This window comes from Nothobranchius furzeri, chromosome 5 (genome assembly GCF_043380555.1).
Source record: "Nothobranchius furzeri strain GRZ-AD chromosome 5, NfurGRZ-RIMD1, whole genome shotgun sequence".
Taxonomy (NCBI): domain Eukaryota; kingdom Metazoa; phylum Chordata; class Actinopteri; order Cyprinodontiformes; family Nothobranchiidae; genus Nothobranchius; species Nothobranchius furzeri.
In genome coordinates, this window is record NC_091745.1 from 66,321,174 (window position 1) to 66,341,197 (window position 20,024).

The 20,024-nt window shown below is 43.3% G+C and overlaps 2 protein-coding genes across 9 annotated transcripts; one reads left to right on the forward strand and one right to left on the reverse strand.

The window, feature by feature from the left end:
- The first annotated feature begins 1,788 nt into the window (after positions 1-1,788).
- Positions 1,789-19,078, forward strand: LOC129163429 (rho guanine nucleotide exchange factor 2). Of its 8 annotated transcripts, none has more exons than XM_070551019.1 (13): positions 1,789-2,198; positions 3,484-3,748; positions 12,117-12,265; positions 12,540-12,638; positions 12,755-12,899; positions 13,256-13,465; positions 13,537-13,638; positions 13,830-13,885; positions 14,529-14,570; positions 14,856-14,906; positions 15,008-15,303; positions 15,380-15,536; positions 15,643-19,078. In XM_070551019.1, exons 4-12 carry the CDS (start codon positions 12,588-12,590, stop codon positions 15,462-15,464), a joined length of 1,038 nt encoding a protein of 345 aa, XP_070407120.1. In that variant the 5' UTR covers positions 1,789-2,198; positions 3,484-3,748; positions 12,117-12,265; positions 12,540-12,587; the 3' UTR covers positions 15,465-15,536; positions 15,643-19,078. The 8 variants fall into 8 exon arrangements, with proteins under 8 accessions (XP_070407120.1, XP_070407124.1, XP_070407121.1 ...); XM_070551023.1 differs by having other exon boundaries at positions 12,143-12,265; XM_070551020.1 differs by having other exon boundaries at positions 3,515-3,748.
- LOC129163490 (histidine N-acetyltransferase) lies at positions 2,353-6,133 on the reverse strand. Its single transcript, XM_070551027.1, has 4 exons — positions 6,004-6,133; positions 5,804-5,923; positions 5,500-5,724; positions 2,353-2,591 (listed from the first exon to the last, which is right to left on the reverse strand). Exons 1-4 carry the CDS (start codon positions 6,058-6,060, stop codon positions 2,355-2,357), a joined length of 639 nt encoding a protein of 212 aa, XP_070407128.1. The 5' UTR covers positions 6,061-6,133; the 3' UTR covers positions 2,353-2,354.
- Positions 19,079-20,024: the final 946 nt, after the last annotated feature.

Below are 20,024 nucleotides of genomic sequence, written 5' to 3' on the forward strand. Positions count from 1 at the left end.
CCTTGCAGACACACTGACAGGAGTGCTGGATAGTCTGAGGTTGGACTTGGCTAATTGTAGGGGCCAAAGCTATGACAATGGCTCTAATATGAGAGGGATAAACAAGGGTGTCCAAGCTTTGATACAACAGAGATGTCCAGAGGCTCTGTTCAGTCCCTGCTGTAGCCACAGCCTGAACCTTTTGATGTGTGATGCAGCTTCATCTAATAGAGAGTATCTGACCTTCTTTGGCACTCTTCAAAGATTGTACACTATGTGTTCCTCTTCAGTGAAGAGGTGGCCATTCTCACAGAATTTGTTGACATCACACTGAAACCTCTGAGTGATACCAGGTGGGAAGCAAAGCTAGACTCAGTCAAAGCTGTATGTTTCCAGTTGGGGGGGATTCTAGATGCTCTATAAACTTGCAGAAGTGGCAGGAGACAGCAAAATTGTCTCAGAGGCAAAGTCACTGTCTGATGAGATTGTAAGGAGGGAGTTTCTTGTGTGCCTCCTCATTTGGTATGACTTATTGTCAGAGATAAACTTTGCAAGCAAGGCCCTACAGGCAGCAGATGTCTCAATTGACACAGCTATTAGCCTAATTGATTCTCTGAAAACGTTCTTACTCAATTATAGAGAAGAGGGCTACCAAAAGTCACTTGTAATTGCAAGCAGGATAGCAGTTGAAATGGATGCTTCTCCAGAATTCAAACAGAGATGTTTTAGGAAGCAAAAGAGTTTCCAAGATGACAATTCCAGCAATGCTCATCACGGAGAAGAACCTGAAATACACTTTAGGTGCATGGTTTTCAATGTCATTGTTGACACCATGCAAGAGCTATCAGACAGGTTTTCCAATCTTTGGCTTGTGTCTGAGAAATTTAAATTCATCACTAAAATGGATCAGATGACAAAAACTGAGCTGGAAGAATCAGGATTTTTTGTTGTTGAAATTTAACATTTCTACCAAGCACACTATGCTTTTTATATTTTACAATTGTCTTTAAAATAACATATAGTAAAACTAAATGTTTTAAATTCTCACATTTTCGGGGTGCTTCGGCACCCCCCAAAAAATGGCCTAAAAACGCTCATGCTAGTCAACCTTTTAGCCATTTACCGCCCCAGTCGGTGCGTCTGAAAAAGAGCAAATACACATGTCCAAGATGGATGGCTGAATGAACATGATCATGTTTTTTTTAAGCTTCAAATGTTTATTTGTTTGTTATTCTGCCAACGTTTATAAGAGATGTTATTCGGGTTAGAGGTCTGAAGGATTCTGGTTTGGACCAGAGAACCCAGGACTAGAAGATTTCTGTAGGTTCTGTTTTTCTGAAGGCGTACCTGAGCAGCAGACGAGCGCCCCATAGTGGTGATAACAGAATTCTGCTTCAACAATAATAATGCAGTCAACACGTTTCACATAACTTACAGTTCTTATCAAGCCGTTTTATAAAACCAACTGGTTGCTTCATAATGAACTTTATATCAACATTCTCGAAATGAAACGACTAAATCCTTCAGCCTCAGAATAAAGATCATCTGGGTGTTTTTGCTGTAAGACTGAAGACATATGTTGATTCAGAACCAGCTGATGATGATGTTCAAACCTTCATCATCAGCTGAAAACTTTGGTCTGAATCATTTCATGTCTTTGACCTTTGACTCTTAAGTAAATATGTGATGAAGCACGACTCCTGCTTTAGCTGAAAGAAGTTAAACATACTTACACCGGAAACAAGGCCTGTGACCACCAAAATAAAAGCACACATTCAACTCATCAGTCTTCATTTGATAAATTCAGTTACAATTATATTTATTTTGTTTAACGTATCACGTTGAGCTTCACTTTTCTGAGTCAAAATTCATTCTACGTAAGTTCATTCTGGGTGATTCTGTCAGATCAATAATAAACCAATTTATTTTAGATGTATTTTATTAATTGAACTGAGATGTGTTCGACTTTTTAATTGAACACGAAATAAAATTTTCTGGCGCGTGCATGCGTGTCACAAAGTTTCAAAAGGCATCTGCAGGTAATATTCATTTGCTGAAAAAAACAAAATTTGGAAAAGCTTTTAGTTTGAAGACAGGAAGTGCGTGGTGTTGTGGCTCGCGTGACAGCTGGCGGGATCAGCTGATGGGAACTGAATCAGAACTTCCCGGACAAACTCCCAGTAACGGGAAGAGGACTCACCGGGACGCGGCTGGAGCAGGTAGGCCACTTGTCTTGTCCTTCTCACCTGGCAAGTCTCGCCTCAGGTCCAACGTCGGGTCTCAGGGGCCTCGTGTCTTATCGATTCGCTTGATGTTTGTCGGAGGAGTTTCCAGATTAAAAGATCCCCTGGTTCTGATTCTGGGCGTAAAGTGGATCAATCGGTCCTCATTGAAGCGTTTTTGTTTGAAACTTCTGGGTTTACTGGATGGAACTGGTTCTGCTGCTCTTTGTATTTGGGTCCAGGTGCAGATTCTGGGTCAGATCTAGAGGTTCTTCTGGTTTCTCTGACAGAATGTAGATAGTTCCCGTTAACATCCATCTGATCCATTCCACAGATCTTGTCCTGGTCCGGGTTCTCCTCCAGAGATGCTCTGATGACGAGAACACCTGTCTGCCCAACAAAGTCAGGGATCAGAGGTCATGGCGGACAAGTTTAAACATGTTCCCTGATCCTTTAAATAACTAAGCTTTTCCAGATTTCATGAGTAGTTCCTGATGTTCTCTCTAGAGGAAGAACCTGTGAATCCTTGAACTGGATCCTCAGAGGCTCAGACTGGATTTACTGTAAAATTTCAGAAAGCAAATCTTTTTGGGGGATATGTAAAAAAATGTCTCTTGCAGGGTGGGCCTCCAGCATGTTAACCAACATTATGTACCATTACATAAACAAAGATAAAGTACCACAGCAGTAGTACTACAGTACTACAACATCTATGTAAACGTTTCACAATAAAGAGAGAGAACATCATCTAAAAATAAAGTCACATGATGTGGAAGCATTTAAAGAAAACATAATTTTTCTATGAAAATATTAATATTAAATATGAAAGTTATCTGGCTAATCGAACCATCCTGAGGTGACTATAAATGAAATCTGTTGATTTAGCTGTGATCGGACCTGAATCAGGATGGAGATCTGTCACTTAAAACTAACTTCAGCATGGTTTCCTTTTTGCTTTTCACAGTGCTGATGTGGAGGTTCTAAGAAAAGCAACAATTTTTGTGTTTTTTTTAATGTTCCTCATACATATGACATATGTATATATGTCGATGGTTCCACAGCAATTCACTTTTCCGCTCACCTTAAGGGGTGGTCACAATCTTTCAACAATTAAAGAGATATCGTTTGAATGTGGATCGTTTGTGCTCTGCTTTGATTGGGCAATACTATGTCATTGAATATATATGTGTTGTTTACCGTGATTATTGGGGAGACATCTGTATGGTTAATGGGTGCGTCCCCTTGGGATCTCTGCCTATGTGTTTCATGTTTCTCCTGACAGATTCTGATCTTGTCTGGACCAATGTTTTAAGCCTGTCTGACTGAGGGGGTCCGGAGAAGCTGAATGATGCTGGCGGCAGGTGGAAGCTCCTCCTCAGCCCTCCAGTTCCGCGGGGGAGCAGCGGCACTGCCGGTAAACCCAGCTGATGTTCCGGCTCTGGAGATAAAACTGGGAGCTCTGGTGGTTCTTCTGTCCATCACTCTGGTGTTTGGATTTGCTCCACTCTGCATCGTCCGAGGGACGGGGCGCTGCAGCATCAACTCAGGTGGGTCCAAGTACCAGTGGGGGGAGGGGCTCTGATCTCATATCAGTTTCTGACCTGGTCTTAGACCTGTTTCTGACCTGATCACAGATTTGTTTCTGACCTGTATTTGACATGGTCTCAGACCTGTTTCTGATCTGATCTCAGACCTGTATCTGACCTGGTCTCAGACCTGTTTCTGACCTGGTCTCAGGCCTGTTTCTGACCTGTATTTGACCTGGTCTCAGGCCTGTTTCTGACCTGTATTTGACATGGTCTCAGACCTGTTTCTGATTTGATCTCAGAACTGTGTCTGACCTGGTCTCAGACCTTTATCTGACCTGGTTTCAGACCTGTTTCTGACCTGATCTCAGACCTGTTTCTGATCTGATCTCAGACCTGTATCTGACCTGATCACAGACCTGTTTCTGACCTGGTCTCAGGCCTCTTTCTGAGCTGTATTTGACCTGGTCTCAGACCTGTTTCTGACCTGATCTCAGACCTGTTTCTGATCTGATCTCAGACCTGTATCTGACCCGGTCTCAGACCTGTTTCTGACCTGGTCTCAGACCTCTTTAACAGCTGTATTTGACCTGGTCTCAGACCTGTCTCTGACCTGATCTCAGACGTGTTTCTGATCTGATCTCAGACCTGTATCTGACCTGGTCTCAGACCTGTTTCTGACCTGATCTCAGACCTGTTTCTGATCTGATCTCAGACCTGTATCTGACCTGGTCTCAGACCTGTTTCTGACCTGATCTCAGACCTGTTTCTGATCTGATCTCAGACCTGTTTCCGACCTGATCTCACATCTGTTTCTGACTTGGTCTCAGACCTGTTTCTGAGCTGGTCTCAGAGCTATCTCTGACCTGATCTCAGACCTGTTTCTGACCTGATCACAGACCTGTTCTTAGAGCTGTTTCTGACCTGATCTCACATCTGTTTCTGACCTGGTCTCAGACCTGTTTCTGACCTGGTCTCAGAGCTGTTTCTGACCTGATCACAGACCTGTTCTTAGAGCTGTTTCTGACCTGATCTCACATCTGTTTCTGACCTGGTCTCAGACCTGTTTCTGACCTGATCTCAGACCTGTTTCTGACCTGGTCTCAGACCTGTTTCTGACCTGGTCTCAGAGCTGTTTCTGACCTGATCTCAGACCTGTTTCTGACCTGATCGCAGACCTGTTCTCAGAGCTGTTTCTGACCTGATCTTAGACCTGTTTCTGACCTAGTCTCAGACCTGTATCTGACCTGATCTCAGACCTGTTTCTGACCTGATCTCACATCTGTTTCTGACCTGATCTCAGACCTGTTTCTGATCTGATCTCAGACCTGTTTCTGACCTGATCGCAGAACTGTTCTCAGAGCTGTTTCTGACCTGATCTCACATCTAAACATTTACATCACAGCAACTCTACAAGAACACACTTAATATCTGCACCACATAAAGGACTCTGTTTAATTCTCACGCACTGAAAACGATCCACAAAGACACAAATGTTTTTTAAAAAAATGTAAAATATATCAAGTCCAAAAGGCAGAGCTGGAAATTCCTGAACTAGCGGAAGGTTTAAATGTATCATTTGAGGAAAAAATGAATACTGTAGAAGGAGGAGCAGTACAAGAAATCTGTAGTATAAATACAATTTGTTTGTATTACTACCAACCACTAGGGGGCGTTTGTGTGCTCTGATGTCTGGTCCCTATCTATCTAGATAATTGGAGTGACTGGTTGGACCACCCCATACCTGAGTTGTCCTGCAGACTGAGACTCACCTCTTTAGCAACAAGTCTGTATTTAGACAGGATTCGTTCTGAAGGATGGTCTCCTCGGCTCATTCTGACAGCACAGACTTCTGGGTACTGACTGCGGACGTAGGAGGTCACATGACTGTGGAGGACGCCAGCGATGCCACTGCCTCTGAGGTCAGAAACCACCCTGTGACCCTGAAACACAACCGTCTGACCCCCATCCACGAGCAAGGCAGATTCCAGCGCCACCTGCAGGTCAAAGCAAGATTTCATCAGTAGATGAGGAAACCCTAGCCTACTAGACCCATCACCTATGTCCCGTCCTTACCACTCTGTCTTTCATCCAAGCCAAGAGGACGATCCGTCCAGGTTCCTTCAGCCAGCGGTGAAAGAAGGCAGGCAGGTAGTCCAGTCCGTTGTAGTCCTTTGAAGTGCAGATCTTCATGACCTGGATCCCAAACACAAGATCAGAAAGTCAGAAATGTCTACATTCTCCTGGAGGAGAGACTTCTATAGCTACTGAAGGACCTGCTCATAGTCCTCCTCCTTAGCCAGACAGTAGACCAAACCAAAGGCGTCCCCCATTGCAGATGTCCAGATCTCCACTAAAGCAGCTGTTCTCGTCTTGGTCCACAGCAGATCCAACTAAGGTCCTGACAAACAGAACTCCACTCAGTTCTCTTTGTCCGAGTGGCACAAACCAGCGTGATGTCTGTGCAAAGGGGAATGAACAAATAAAATAAAAACAATCACTGACAAGAATACGACCAGTCATTGCACCCATCTATTCATTGCAATCTTCTCTTCTCGTCCACAACCTTGTCACTTCCTGGACTGACTCCACCTCTTTGGGCTCCCCAGCACATCTCTCCAGAACCAGCACGTGTTGTTATCACAAACCACCCATCACAACACCCGCGCTCTGCAACAACTCCACTGGCTTCCCCTTAAACAGAGAATCTAAAATCTCCTCATCACTGTCAAAGCTCTTCATTAGCTTATCTGGCTCCATCTGATCTCATCCACACCTCCACTCCTGTCCGGTTCCTCTCTCTTCTGTTGTTGTGTTCTCACCACCGGGGGGCGCACGTCGCTGTTCACAGTCGTCCCAGACTCCGTGAAGATTTCTGCCTCGGTCCTGATTTCCCTGAAGCTCAGCGCTGCTGCTTTCCTCAACTTGCCTAGAAATCCAGACCGCATGTTCACATTTATGGGATGGCTTGACAACAAAAAATAGTCCTATTTTAGTCCTAATCTGAAACATAAAATGCGTCTACAGTCACTTTAGCTGCACATTTGGGTCAGAATCAGTCTGACCTAAACACAATAAGTGAATATTAAAGTAATCTCATTAATAGATCTGTTATTATCTGCTGTAATAGATGCAGGGAAAACTAATCATCCTGTTGCTCTTCTCCATATGACGATAAAGTATTCTGATTACCGTCTTGTAGCGAGCCTGTCATCCGGGTGCCCGTAGGACTAATCCGGTCCGGACCTGAAACCGATTACAACCAAATGGAAAAGCAACAACTACTCGTAAAACTCTCGGCCATTAAACTTTGCTGCTTCGACACTGACGTCATCTCAACTGGTCACGTGGAACTAGCGTGGAATAAATCCCTGATTTCTTGTTTTTTTATGTTCATTTTACATGTTTGTCACACTTTCGTGTTTCAGACCATCAAACAAACTTAAATATAAGTCAACAAAAACATAAGTACACACAACCAGCTGTTTAAAGTTAATGTTATTAATGAGGAGAAAAGTCTACACGCCCCATCCTAATTCTTCTGGCCGGTGTGACCACGCCCACTGGGTGCCCCTGGAGACAGCTGCCTTCTCTACAGGTGATCCTAAATATCGTGCAAAGGGTCATTTATTTCAGTGATTCGTCTTAGACTGAGAGACCATCTTCAGTTGGGTGTGAAAGTTTGGGCAGTCTTGTTAATCTTCATGAGTTTCCTATAAATCGTTGGTTGTTATGAGATTTTCAGTTAAATGTAACATATAGGAAACACAGAGTGATGTTTGAGAAGTGAAACAAAGGTTTACAGAAAGTGTGCAATACATGTTTAAACAAAACTTGGCAGGTGCATACCATACATTTGGGCACTGTTGTCATTTTATTTATTTATTCCAAAACCTGTAGAACTAATTATTGGAACTCAGAATTGGTTTGTTAAGCTCTGTGACCCTTGACCTCCGTACACAGGTAAATCCACTTATGAGAAAGAGTATTTAGAGTATTTAATTGTAAGTTTACCTCCTTTTTGAATATTCTCTAAAGAGTAGCAACATGTAGGTCTAAAAACAACTCTCACATGACCTGAAAACAAAGACTGATCATGGCTTAGGGGATAGTATCCAGCACGTTTTGGTTTTAACTCAGTTTCAACACACCTGATTTCACAGACACAGACAGATAGGAGCAAGGTGGAAAAGAGGAGGTTAGTGGAGAAACGTTTGAAAAAGTGGACGGTGACTGCGGCTAAGCCAAGCACAAGCGCCATCTTGTTACAGACCGGAAGCACCATGTACTGTTTAACCATAACATTTAAATGTAATAGGGTAAAACCCAGTGCATTTAACATGACGCTGCATTTTTGAAAATGGGTTGAAATATAACATGTTGGTGGAGCTGGATTCCGACTATTGGAATGGTCACCTCCCCTCAGCGTCAGCTTGGCGCATCTCTGATCGCAGCGGCGCCTTTCTGCTGCGCGGGCTGCCGGCTTGTGGAGCTCTCGGGAGACCTCTGTGTTCCACCCGGTTTTACCCAGCAGTCAGCCCGGCGTATCTCTGACTCAAAAGCTCCGGTGTTGTGCACAGTTAACTCCGGTTGTAGCTAGGTAGCTACCTCCGTTAGCTTAGCTCCCACCTCTGCGTTAGCTTTGGGTTAGCTTGTAGCTACATCGCTTCAGTTCATCATGTGTCGTCATTTGATCCCAGCCTTACAGCCCCACCCTCAGCTCCACCTCTTTTCCCTTTTTTGGAATTGTCTTGGCTTGACGGAACCTGTGACACAGTCAAAATGGCGGTGGTAGCCACCTCCCATTTTGGCACAAAAACTTTTAATTGGAGCCTGTGGACACGAATTGTCCAGTATATATATGTCGATGGTTGGCACACTGTCAGCTGACACAGCCATATGGCTCCTTGAGAACACATCCGTTTTAGACGCAATGAACCTTTCTGCCTGTTGTGACCTGGAGACAATTCGAGACCGGACTGGTCGCACCGCAGTTAATCTATGAACTTCAGTGCCTTGAGGTCCACCAGACTTCCTGACATTCCGGATCTGACCGGGGATCTCCGATCAAGGTTTGTAGACACAACAGATTGCGTCTGATGTTGTTTTATTAATAATCAACTCTCTAGTTTATAGCAGACAACAAATTCTTTCACACCCAGAGTTCACAATCTCTTTCAGATACAAAGGTTCTGATACACATCTACTTTACACCACACCGCCTACAACTCACATTACATCACTGCATATACACTCCATCACTTCGTTATTCATAGCTTGTCGTGTATTATCATTAGTTTAGACAAGAATAAAATCCCTTTTAACAATATACTTGACTCTTCCTGAATTAACACGAAGTGTGTTTATGGTCCCTGAACAAGCAAAAAACCCTAAACTATTCTGGTTAAACATTCAAAGATCAATCAGGTTTATATTTAATATTTATATGGAATCATCACATCTTATTGGCCACGGTGGGCACGGCCTCCCTCTTCAAACGGAGGCACGCAGAATAACCCAGTTCAAACTCCATCATGTTGGCGAAGGAATCGTGGGTAAAATGCTGGTTGCAAACTACAGCACCAGGCGGGAGCTGACTGTTTTCCAGACACGGATTGCGCGCAATCAGTGGCGCCTAATTTCTAAGTCCAGTGGAAAGGAGTGCAACCCCACAGAGCCACCGAACCCACTACACTACACCTTCTCACCATACTAACACGATATGGAACACTAAACCCGAACTACTTTCCTAATAACACTAACAGCGAAACACTAACTAAACTACAATATCCAACAGCCAAGCTAACACTAAATAAGTATGTATAACACTAAAAGCTATGCTAAAGATTAGGATATGCTAATGCTATATGCTAACGCTGAACTACGGCTAACCTCCTACACTCGCTTGCAAATCCAACTCCCAGCTCGCCACAAGGCGTGGCCGAGACGCTCGATGCTTTTATAACTTTGACACAGAGCTGCTACGTAGTACTCTACTGGTTTACGTAGTATCTTTCTCTTTAGCCATTGGCTAAAGTGTATTGATGTGACAGTGTGAGCGTCCTGTCACAATGTCCCGATTGATGATGCGCCCTGGCTACTGTGCCAAGCGGATGTCCCTTTGGCTGACTGGTTAGTGCGTATGACTCTCACCCAGGAGTTTGGGGATCAAATCCCGCCTGGGCCCTTGTGCATCCACCTTGCCACATTCAAAATGACTCAAACTCTATGTTTTAAGCTGAAGGTGGCGCTATGCTGTGGTATTTAGGCAGAATTTTTAATTTTTAAAGAAAATGCACCAAAATGCTAAAATAATGAATACACACATTTAAACACTATTAGACACTCATTTATAAAGTTCATCAGAAAAAAAGGTAATTTAGACGTTACTTGCTCTTTAAATTTGCAGTCGCTACGCTATAAAGTGTGATGCTACAACCCAATTAAAGTTGGATTATATGGAGTCAATTTTATGTCAATAAGGTCTCGCGAGAGCACGCACAATCACGAGAGGATAATTAAACATCCGTGAAAGGACAAGTTCCCATCCACTAGCGCTCCAAATGTCCTCCGTGCGTGTTTTAAACTATCCGCGAGTGCGAAAAAGCACCTTGCACGTGTTTACAAAGACCCGAGAGCAGATTGTATCCAGTCACACACAGACAATTGTTCCTGTCACTCGTAAGTGTGGGTACTACGCGCGTGGAACTGTTAAAACACGCTCGCGCAGCCTGCTCTGCTCTCGAGTAGAAATTCCGCTCTATCGGACAAGTTTCACTTTTCACACTTTGGGGGGCGGGTTCCAAGGAGCCGCCTTCCCTAATGTGATTGGTCACTTTCAGACAGAGATCTTTACCACATTTTTTACCACAGTACTCGTTTACATGCAGAAAACGTATCCTCACAGAACAAGGCTATCCCAGCATGCTTTGCGCGCCGGCTGTGGTTTTTCAACAGGAAGAGAAAATGGGGAGAACTACGAAGTTTTAAACGTGTTTGTTTAAAAACTAGTGGTAGAAAACTAAAAAGCTTAAAGCGGTTCTGTTTATAGACAGTGTGTGTGTGTGTGTGTGTGTGTGTGTGTGTGTGTGTGTGTGTGTGTGTGTGTGTGTGTGTGTGTGTGTGTGTGTGTGTGTGTGTGTGTGGGTGTGTGTGTGTGTGTGTGTGTGTGTCTGTGCATGCATGATATCAATTTTAGCCTTGTTTATTTATTCTTTATTTAACCAGGAAGGTCCCTTTGAGATTAAAAACCTCATTTTCAAGGGAGTGCTGGGCAAGAGACTGAAAAAATTACAGTTATATTTGTTTTAGCTACACAGACATGTTATTTTCAAGATTACAGAAGGCAGTTACAGTTATGGCTATCGTGGGTTTTGTGAACCAGGATATACACCTAGCTTATAAATGTTATCTTGTCTGTTACCTAAACATTTTTGGCCGGTCACACTAACTGATAGGGTAACACACGACATAAATAAGTTATATATGTTTTTAACCATCACTCTCTCCATTCATGCAGTCACGTGTGGTCTGGTGGTGGTCGGAGGAACCGGTGGCGCCTGTGCTCGGCAGCCTCCCCTCTGTCAGTGCGCCCTAGGGCAGCTGTGGCTACATTGTAGCTCATCACCATCAGTGTGTGAATGTGTGTGTGAATGGATGAATGATACACTGTAGTGTAAAGCGCTTTGGAGTCCTTACTCTGAGAGGTGCTATACAAGTGCGGGTCATTTATCATTTATCATGAGTAGGGAAGGCAGTCATCGTGACTATTTAGACCAATAATGATATAGTAGGAAATCAATGTGTCCACTGACTGCCTGGTTTATGTTTGATTTCAACATGTTTATGGTCAAAATTGCTGAAATTTACCCGTTTCCTGATCAAATACTTAAGCCCAAGGGGAGGCGATGAACTAGCTACCTTGCTCTCACTCCTGCGCACATGGCAGGGCGCACGCGCCAAAGCCCCGTTTCTATTGTGAGGCGCTGCGCCATCAGACTGGAGGCAGAGATGAACGCCTCTAGTCTCATTCTATCAATAGAAGCTTCGGGGATGGTGTATTTGTAAGTCTGACTCCAGTCCACTCCAGCCAGTGCCTCCCCAGTCCTGAACCTCACCGCACGTCACTGCATTCACAGCCAAGCTCTGTCAACCATGCTCACTTGTTTGATGGTGTGAGAAAAGTGGTAAATCTTTTACTCTGCATTTCCCACACCCTGTAACATTTTCCTAATTTTAACCTATTATATGTAAGTGTAGGCTCAATATTTTATAAATGAGAAAAAAATATGTTTATGGCTCCTCAATGCTTCTGTTTGGTTAAAGGGTGAAATGTTTTATGACAGTTACTCATCGTCTGTTTATTATACTAATAATCTTTTTCTCATAGACAACTACACTGACCTGTGCCAACAGAGGGAGGCTTTCATAAAGGGTGAGGACATCTGGAAAAGAGAGGAAGACAGGGGAGGAAAGAGGAAGATAAAGCCCAACAGCAGGTGGATGGACAATGAGGAAGAGAGTCAACAATCAAAAAAGGTAAATTAATTGATTAAAAGATGTGGAAATGGACTGCTCTCAAATTAATTGAGTACAATTGCATACAACACCTTAAATAAGTGACACTTTTACAAACTATGTTATGATAATATTCATATATTCCTATGAATTGCTTTGAAACCTTTATTTAAAAAAACTTAAAAAGTTATTGTATCACTATACTCTGAGTATTCTAGTACTAAATATTTCCTTTTAGCACATGTATTATAATTTGCATCAATGCTCATATACTATAAACTCTGAAATTTTGCAGCAAAAATTTTAAACGGCATCCTGTCCTTCAAAAGAGGCTGCAGACCAAATGATTGAAGACTTGAAGAAGGATCTGATGGCAAGACAAAAAGATTTAGAGGTAATTTATCACATTTGAATGTTTACAAGCAGTAGTTGTAAACATGCTACTTGTGTCTGAAACACATGACACTAACATGTTGTGTGTGTTTTGGTGTTGATTTCTGTGTCTTGCAGTCCCCAACCGAATATGAGGAGTCATCAGATGACGAGCTGCCATCCAGGAACTGGAGCAAGGCACAAAGGCAAATAAAGCCGTTAATAGCCGAGAATAAAAGGCTGAAAGAAGACAACTTTAAACACCCAATAGAAGCAATGAAAGGTATGTTTATATGATCAGTCTTTTCATGTAGAGACAAGATAACTAGATTAGGATTTTATTTATCTTAAAGTTGCAGGTGACATGGAGCAGTAGGAGGAAGAGGTGGTGACAGGAAGATCAGGATTAAGGAGGAGGTGACAGGGAGCAGCAAGAGAAAGAATGAGGTGACAGTAAGCAAAAGGGGTAAGGAGGAGGTGACTGGGTCAGCAGGAGGCAGGAGGTAGTGGTGGAAGGAGCAGGAGTAAGGAGGAGGTGAAATCGTGTTAGTAAATGTCTGTCCTGTGTAAATGAATCTAAACGCGATCTGGTGTCAGATGTTGGTTCTGTTCCTCATTCGTCTTTCCTTTTCTCTACAGCTGACATTCAGCAGAAGGACAGGGAGGTGCTGGAGCTCCTGCAGGAGCGTGTCACCTTGTTCTCTGACCTGATGCAGGTGACAGCACGAGAAGAATCAGGAGAAGACAGATGTGTGGAGACAAGGACCTCCTGCTGCAGAAACCTGTTCAGAGCCGACACTCCTCACGCTCCTAAAGCAGAACAGCTCCTTCTTGCTGCCATTGGTGAAGGTGAGGAGGTGTCTTCTGGATCTCCTGCTGAATACACACTGACACACAGCTGAATTTTCTCATACTTTTAGTTTCAGTCGACAAGCTGACAACTATGTTATCCAGCTCCGGCACACAGAAACTCTCCGTAACCAATGGCAACCAGGAGATCAGCAGTGAGTCACCTGACACCTGTAATCTACTTTTATACTTCCTGTCCTCCTTTTCACCTCTGATAGACTTTTAAAATCGAACAGATAACTCCTCCTCTCACCTGATGGTCTCTACCTGTCTCACCTGTCTCTCTCATCTCTCTCACCTGTCTCTCTCATCTCTCTCACCTGTCTCACCTGTCTCTCTCATCTCTCTCACCTGTCTCTCTCAGATGGTGACTGTGGTTCTCTCAATGGTTCTTTTAAACTGAACAACAGCACTTCAAAGGTAAATCACACTTTCATCCCATTTAGGGTCTTCTGAGTTTGTGTTACCGTTAGTTTGGGGCGGTGATGGCTCAGGGGTTAGAACTTTGTGCTTCTGGTGGGTTGTCGGTTCAAACTCAGGCTCCGTTCATGTCAGCTGTTGTGTCCTTGAGCAAGACATTTCACTATTTCACCCTCCTTGCCTGCTGGTGGTCAGAGGGACCTGCCATTGTGCCCCAGGGCAGCTGTGGCTACGATGTAGCTCATTACCATCTGTGTGTGTGAATGATTGTACTGTAAAGTGCCTTGGGGGGTTCTAGGACTCTAGAAGGCGCTATATAAATAATTACCCATTTTGGTTACTATGTTCGTTTGTGTTTCCAGCATCCGATGGCAAAGGAAAGATGTTTGTAACGTTTTCTCTCAGACATGTTTTGTTATCGATTGGTGACTTACTAGGACTTATCACAAATCTCTTAAAATGTTTTTTTCACCTCTGATATTTGTGTTTATTTTTTTATTTTTTTACATTGTGAAAATTTAAAAAAATCAAACAGAATAACTCATTTAAAAAATAAATAAATAATGTATCCAAATTTTCATGCTGGTTTAATCTAGACTCAAAGCAGAATCACAACATTGTGTCCTCTTTTATTATCTTCCAGGATAAAAACGGCAACCAGCTTCAGGAAGGAGCCCTGAACCGGGTAACAGCTGTTTATTCTGCCTTTTTCTGATTGGTTTTCAGCCGTTCTGTGTTCTAGAACTCAGTTCGTCCAGATAAAACCTGGTTCAGCTAGATATTTGGGTCAGAGCTTCACTCTCCAGCAGTCTGTGAGGCCAAACTTTTTCAGCATCTTAATATCAGATTTGCATTTCCACAAACCAAACCAGAGCTGCACCAGCAGCTGTCGTCTGATGCTGTCCTGGCAGTAGCTTTAAATAGATTCTGCAGAATCAAGTCGACTAAAATCAGTTTCTTCTCCTCAAAGGAAGTCCACCAGCGATTGGTCGATCTGAGCACGCAGCTTCATGCCTTGCAGGTCTGAAAACTTTAATTTTTACATATGGTCTAGTCCAGAACACTCGATCCGACTAAATCTGGGGTGTCCTGGTGTAACTGAACTCTGAACTCCACCCCCAGGCTGCTGTGATTCGCCAAGACTCCATTCTGGAATTGGCGGTGGGTGCTGGACCCATCTCTTCTACCACCTCTGGCTCCGCCCCAGGACCTCGTCTCAGCCGATCGATGTCGCGGGACACAGGACTGGACGCCAGTGGGGAGGTGGTGCTTCTGCAGCGCCAGGTGGAGCTTCTGCAGGAAGAGCTGGCACGGCTGCGTCTAAAGGCGGAGGAGTTGAACAAGAAGGGATCAGGAACTGGCAAAAAAAAAAGAGGAACAAAAACAAAAACAAAGCTGATGTCACCAAGGATGAACAGGTGCGTCTGGTGAGCCAGGTAAAGCAACTGCAGTCATTACAATCCTAAAGATGCTGAGGTCAGGTGTGTCTCCCAGCAGCTCAACAAGAAGTCCAGCAGCAAGGACCCAGAGCCCCACCCCCTCGCTCCATTGGCCACTGAAGATCCACTCGACCAATTAGATGGAGTTGAAGAATTAAATGAAGAGGAGGAGGAGGTGATGAAGATCTCCCCACGTTCTGATAGCCCCAGAGGTCAGAAAACAGCCTGTCATCCACTCTCTGAAAGCAGTTTGATGAAAATCATGTTGTTTTTGATCAGTTATGGATACCATGGTAACCATGATCTCTGACCCTTCAGATCTGCAGGACATCCCAGAGGAAAGCGAGAGTTAACCCCACCGACTGACCTCACCGTGATGTCACGGATGGACAAACATCAACTCGTTGTTGGACTTTTATGGTGAAAGGCATTGGTGATGATGTCATTTCCTGTTTTAGACCAAACATCTGATCTCAGCTGACCAATATTTCTCATTTCTGAATGTTGCTGTTAGTTAGAAACAGGAAGTAGAACCATGTGACCTGTTTGTGCCAATGTGTGTTGGAGCTTTATCCACTGTCTGAAGTGGGTGGAGCTTTACAAAGGGAGGGGCATAGAAAAACGGTTTTTGGGCAGGTGGGAGGAGTCTGTTGTGTCTATGTTGTTCTTTTTCCTGGCTGGATCCATTCTGCTGAGTGAGTGGTTTATTCCTGGTTGTTTGTTGGGGACCTTAAGCTAACATAATCCTCGAAGATGGACCCCTCCCTCCCACCACTACCACCTTAAAAATGGGTCAGGGTTAGGGGGTCAGGACCTGACAGGGCATTCAGAACATAGAGCCAGAACCCAGCAAGAGCAGCAGAACCCCTCAGATTAGTGGTCAGAACCTGGTGGATCGGCAAACCCTGACCCAAAGTTGTTTAGAAACTTTCACAATAAAGGTTATCAGGGTTCTTTACGGGGAAAACAAAACGGGTCCAATCCAGATTCATCTAGTTTCTGTACCTTTTTAATCTGGCTCAGGATCTCAGGAGCTGGGACCCTTGACGAGCAGGCGAGAGGCGAGGCTACACCTGCTCCATCATAGAACCAGCATCAAATCCAGTTTTAATCAAACTGAGAATACCGGTTTAGCTTTTTAGATGGATAAAAAACAACTTGCTTTAACAGGAGCAGAACCAGAACCTTTTGTCTGGATGACCCACGGTCTGAGAGGACAGGAGGACTCTGGGTTGTTGTAGTTCCTTTGGAAGATAAATAGATGCAGTTTTTTTAGATGGACTTGGGTGTTGAAAAAAAAAAACACAACAGCCTGCTGGAAAAGATTTCCTGAGACTCTGATATGGTTCTGAGGTATAAATGGTCCAGTTCTTGTGCTGATCTAAAGCAGTGGTTCCCAAACCTTTCCCTCGAGGCCCCCCTTTGCCTGTGTCCAAGACAAGCCAAGGAAACCCAACACAATCTCCTACCCACATTCACACATTAAGTGAGGAAATGCCAAGTGGGAAACTCTGGCTGCCAAAGTAAAGCCAAAAAGGAAGTGACAAAAAAGTTTGTTCCTCCCTCACCCACTAGGGGCTAGCACCAAAAAGGAGCAAGTTCCAGTTGACTCCCATGTTAAAATTCCAACTTCCCAAGACAAATAACAGATGAGCCAGCGCTAGCAGCTTCGGCCTTACACTTAAAGTGTTGTAGCCTAGAAGACCGAGTGTAGCAGAGTCGCTCAACCGCGGTTTTCTGGCTAAAAGTGCCCGCCAACCTTCGTTGGCGTCAGTTAGCTCGTAGCTACATCAGCTCAACGATTGATGGGTGTCAATAATCTGCCCCCACCCTCACAGCTCAATGTTTGTATTTTCTGGGGTTTGAAGAAATGTACGACACAGCCATGATGGCGGTGGTGGGATCTGCTCCTTTGGCAGCTCTTCATTAACCTACGGGTGACATGCCTGAGGATTTGTCCATTATATACACAGTATATGGGCTGCATGGTGGCGCAGTTGTTAGCACTGTTGCCTCGCAGCAAGAAGGTTGCAGGTTCGAAACTCGGCTGTGGCCTTTCTGCGTGGAGTTGCATGTTCTCCCCATACATGTGTGGGTTTCCTCCAGGTACTCCGGTTTCCCCCTCAGATCACAACATGCCCTGTAGGTTAACAATTGTACGTCGCTTTGGATAAAAGCGTCTGCCAAATAAATAAACATAAACATGTTAAACACACACTTTATTTAGCCATGTAGAGTTTTACCTCATATACATACATTTGATGATATTATTTGTTGTTATTGTGATTTTTATTTTTACGTAATTTATAAAAGTATTAACTTGGTAACCTCCCAACCTCAGCACAAACATAATTGTGGGGGTTGTTGTAGTTCCAGTGGAAGATAAATAGATGCAGTTTTGTAGGATGGGCATGGGTGTGAGTGGTCGCTGACCCCAGGTTGGGAACCACTGATCTGAAGGATGAACTGGAACAGAACAGGACCTATTTTTAAACTGGGTTTCTGGACTCTCTGCTGTAGTTTGATTAGAATCCAGTTATAACATAAACATTTGGGACCAATCAGAACCAAGGTGGCGGTCCATATGTTTGTTTGAAGCAGACAAATGATTGTCACCACACTACATTTCCCAGAATGCCTTTGACCTGTTTATTCAGCATGAACTTTATTTAAAAAGACATGTAGTTTTAGAAATGTTTGATGTAGGAATATTTAGACTCTGTTTTCACCTGAAGCCAAAACATTTTTATTTACATTTGATACAAATGAGCCTGATGACATCACGGCTAATGTATGTTAGCATGTTAGCATGGCTGTGTCTTGTGTAGAATAAGAGTTAACTGATCAGCTGTTAGTGCTGAAATGTGATTGATGATGATTATGAAGTGGTTGTTCAAACACTTGCAAGCTTCAGCTATAAAGTGTCTAAAAACCCAAATACCTGCTGGACTTCATCTCCACGGACGCTGTATCCGTGGATGCTGTCTCTGTGTTCTGTTTGCTAAACACTATAAACTTGAAATGTTATGTTAATCTGCTGACTGAAAACAGGAAGTGCTTAAATTAGATTTTTAAGTATGTGATAGATGTTCAGTCAAAAGCTGCACTTTTTTCAGTTTGTAATTTTTTTTGTCCAAACATTTTCTGACCATTGACAGATGTGACTCTGTAACATCCAGATGTGATGTATTAGCATCCAGATGCAATGCCAGAACCTCCAAAGGTTATGTAACATCCAGAGTAGATGTTGTAACATGCAGATGTGATGCTGTAACATCCAGATGTGATGTTGTAACGTTCAGTTGTGATGGTGTAATATCCAGATGTGAACCTGTAATATCTAGATGTGATGTTGTAGCATCCAAATGCGGCCCTGTAACATCCTGATATGATGTAGCATCCAGATGTGATGCTGGAACATCCAAATGTGATGCTGGAACGTCCAAAGTTTATGTAACATCCAGATGTGATGTTGTAACATCCAGCAGTGATGCTGTAACAACCAGGTGTGACGCCAGAACATCCAGATGTTATGCTGGAACATCCAATGGTTATGTAACATCCAGATGTGATGCTTTAATATCCAGATGTGATGCTGTAACATCCAGATGTTATGCTGTAACATCCAGATGTTATGCTGTAAGATCCAGGTGTGACATGCTAAACTGTTTTATTTGCTGTAGTTTAAATGTAGTGACTGAATTGTGTTTATTGCTCTCTGCTGTTCCTCTCACTATAAATATAATCAAATGCTTTTATGACTTTTTGTCACCTTTTTGCTGTAAGCTTTCACAAAGAAAATGTTGAAAGTAAATTCCACTAAAATAAGGAATGGATGGATAATGGTGGATGATAGAGAGAACTTGGAACAGTGTCTTGCAGCAGAAAAAAAATAAAAATTGAGGTAAATTATAGCAAAATGTTGAATATGTGACTAAATGAAGCAAAGTTCTTTTTTTTCTGGAACTGCGCTGCTCTGGGTGGCTGCATGCTGGAGTAGCTCTGTTGACGATATGTAAGTTTTGCCTTTTCTTGGGCATTTTTTCTTCTAGTTTCTCAAGAAAAACCGTATTTTTTCGACACTTTTCTGTTTCTGGTGCTGTGAAGCTTGGAGGATTTTTACTGCTATTTTTTTAAGCTTTTTTCACTTTTTGAGCATTTGTTATGATGCGTAACCATGGCAACAAGCTGGTTTACAATCGGGAGCAGCTGATTAACATTGGAAAGGCTGAAATAATACCTCAACTGAAGCCACAAATCCCAAATGAGCTAAAGCGCAAGAAGCGTGGATGCAGAGCGGGAGCAAAATGGGAGACAGAGAAAGAGGAAATTCAAACCATCTCCTCCATCGATCATAATGGGCAATGTGAGATCACTGGCCAACAAGATGGAGGAACTCCAAGCCCTTTCAAGGACTCAGCCAGAGTTTCGGCAGTTTTGGAACCGCTGGAGGAGAGAATCAAGAAAATTACAATCCTGAGCATTCTCTTCACAAGACTGTCTGACAACGGAAGAGTGTCTTCAGTCAGAGGCTTCTTCAGTTTCGCTGCAACACTGACCACTACTGGAGATCCTTCCTGCCAACAGCCATTGTGATGTACAATAACTCTTTGACGACTTGATTATTATTATTATTCTGAGCTACTACAGCAATCAATTTCCCTCTGGGATTAATAAAGTATTTTTGAATTGAATTGAAG

What these genes read in the sequence shown, in the direction of transcription:
- LOC129163490 (XM_070551027.1), bottom strand. Translation starts at nt 6,060, where the DNA reads ATGGGGGACGCCTTTGGTTTGGTCTACTGTCTGGCTAAGGAGGAGGAC. An exon ending in CTTGGATGAAAGACAGAGTG is followed by an intron (nt 5,725 to 5,803) that starts GTAAGGACGGGA and finishes TTTGACCTGCAG; the next exon opens with GTGGCGCTGGAATCTGCCTT. An exon ending in ACAGACTTGTTGCTAAAGAG is followed by an intron (nt 2,592 to 5,499) that starts GTGAGTCTCAGT and finishes TTTGTTGGGCAG; the next exon opens with ACAGGTGTTCTCGTCATCAG.
- LOC129163429 (XM_070551019.1), top strand. Translation starts at nt 12,588, where the DNA reads ATGATTGAAGACTTGAAGAAGGATCTGATGGCAAGACAAAAAGATTTA. An exon ending in CCCAATAGAAGCAATGAAAG is followed by an intron (nt 12,900 to 13,255) that starts GTATGTTTATAT and finishes TTTTCTCTACAG; the next exon opens with CTGACATTCAGCAGAAGGAC. An exon ending in TGAACAACAGCACTTCAAAG is followed by an intron (nt 13,886 to 14,528) that starts GTAAATCACACT and finishes ATTATCTTCCAG; the next exon opens with GATAAAAACGGCAACCAGCT.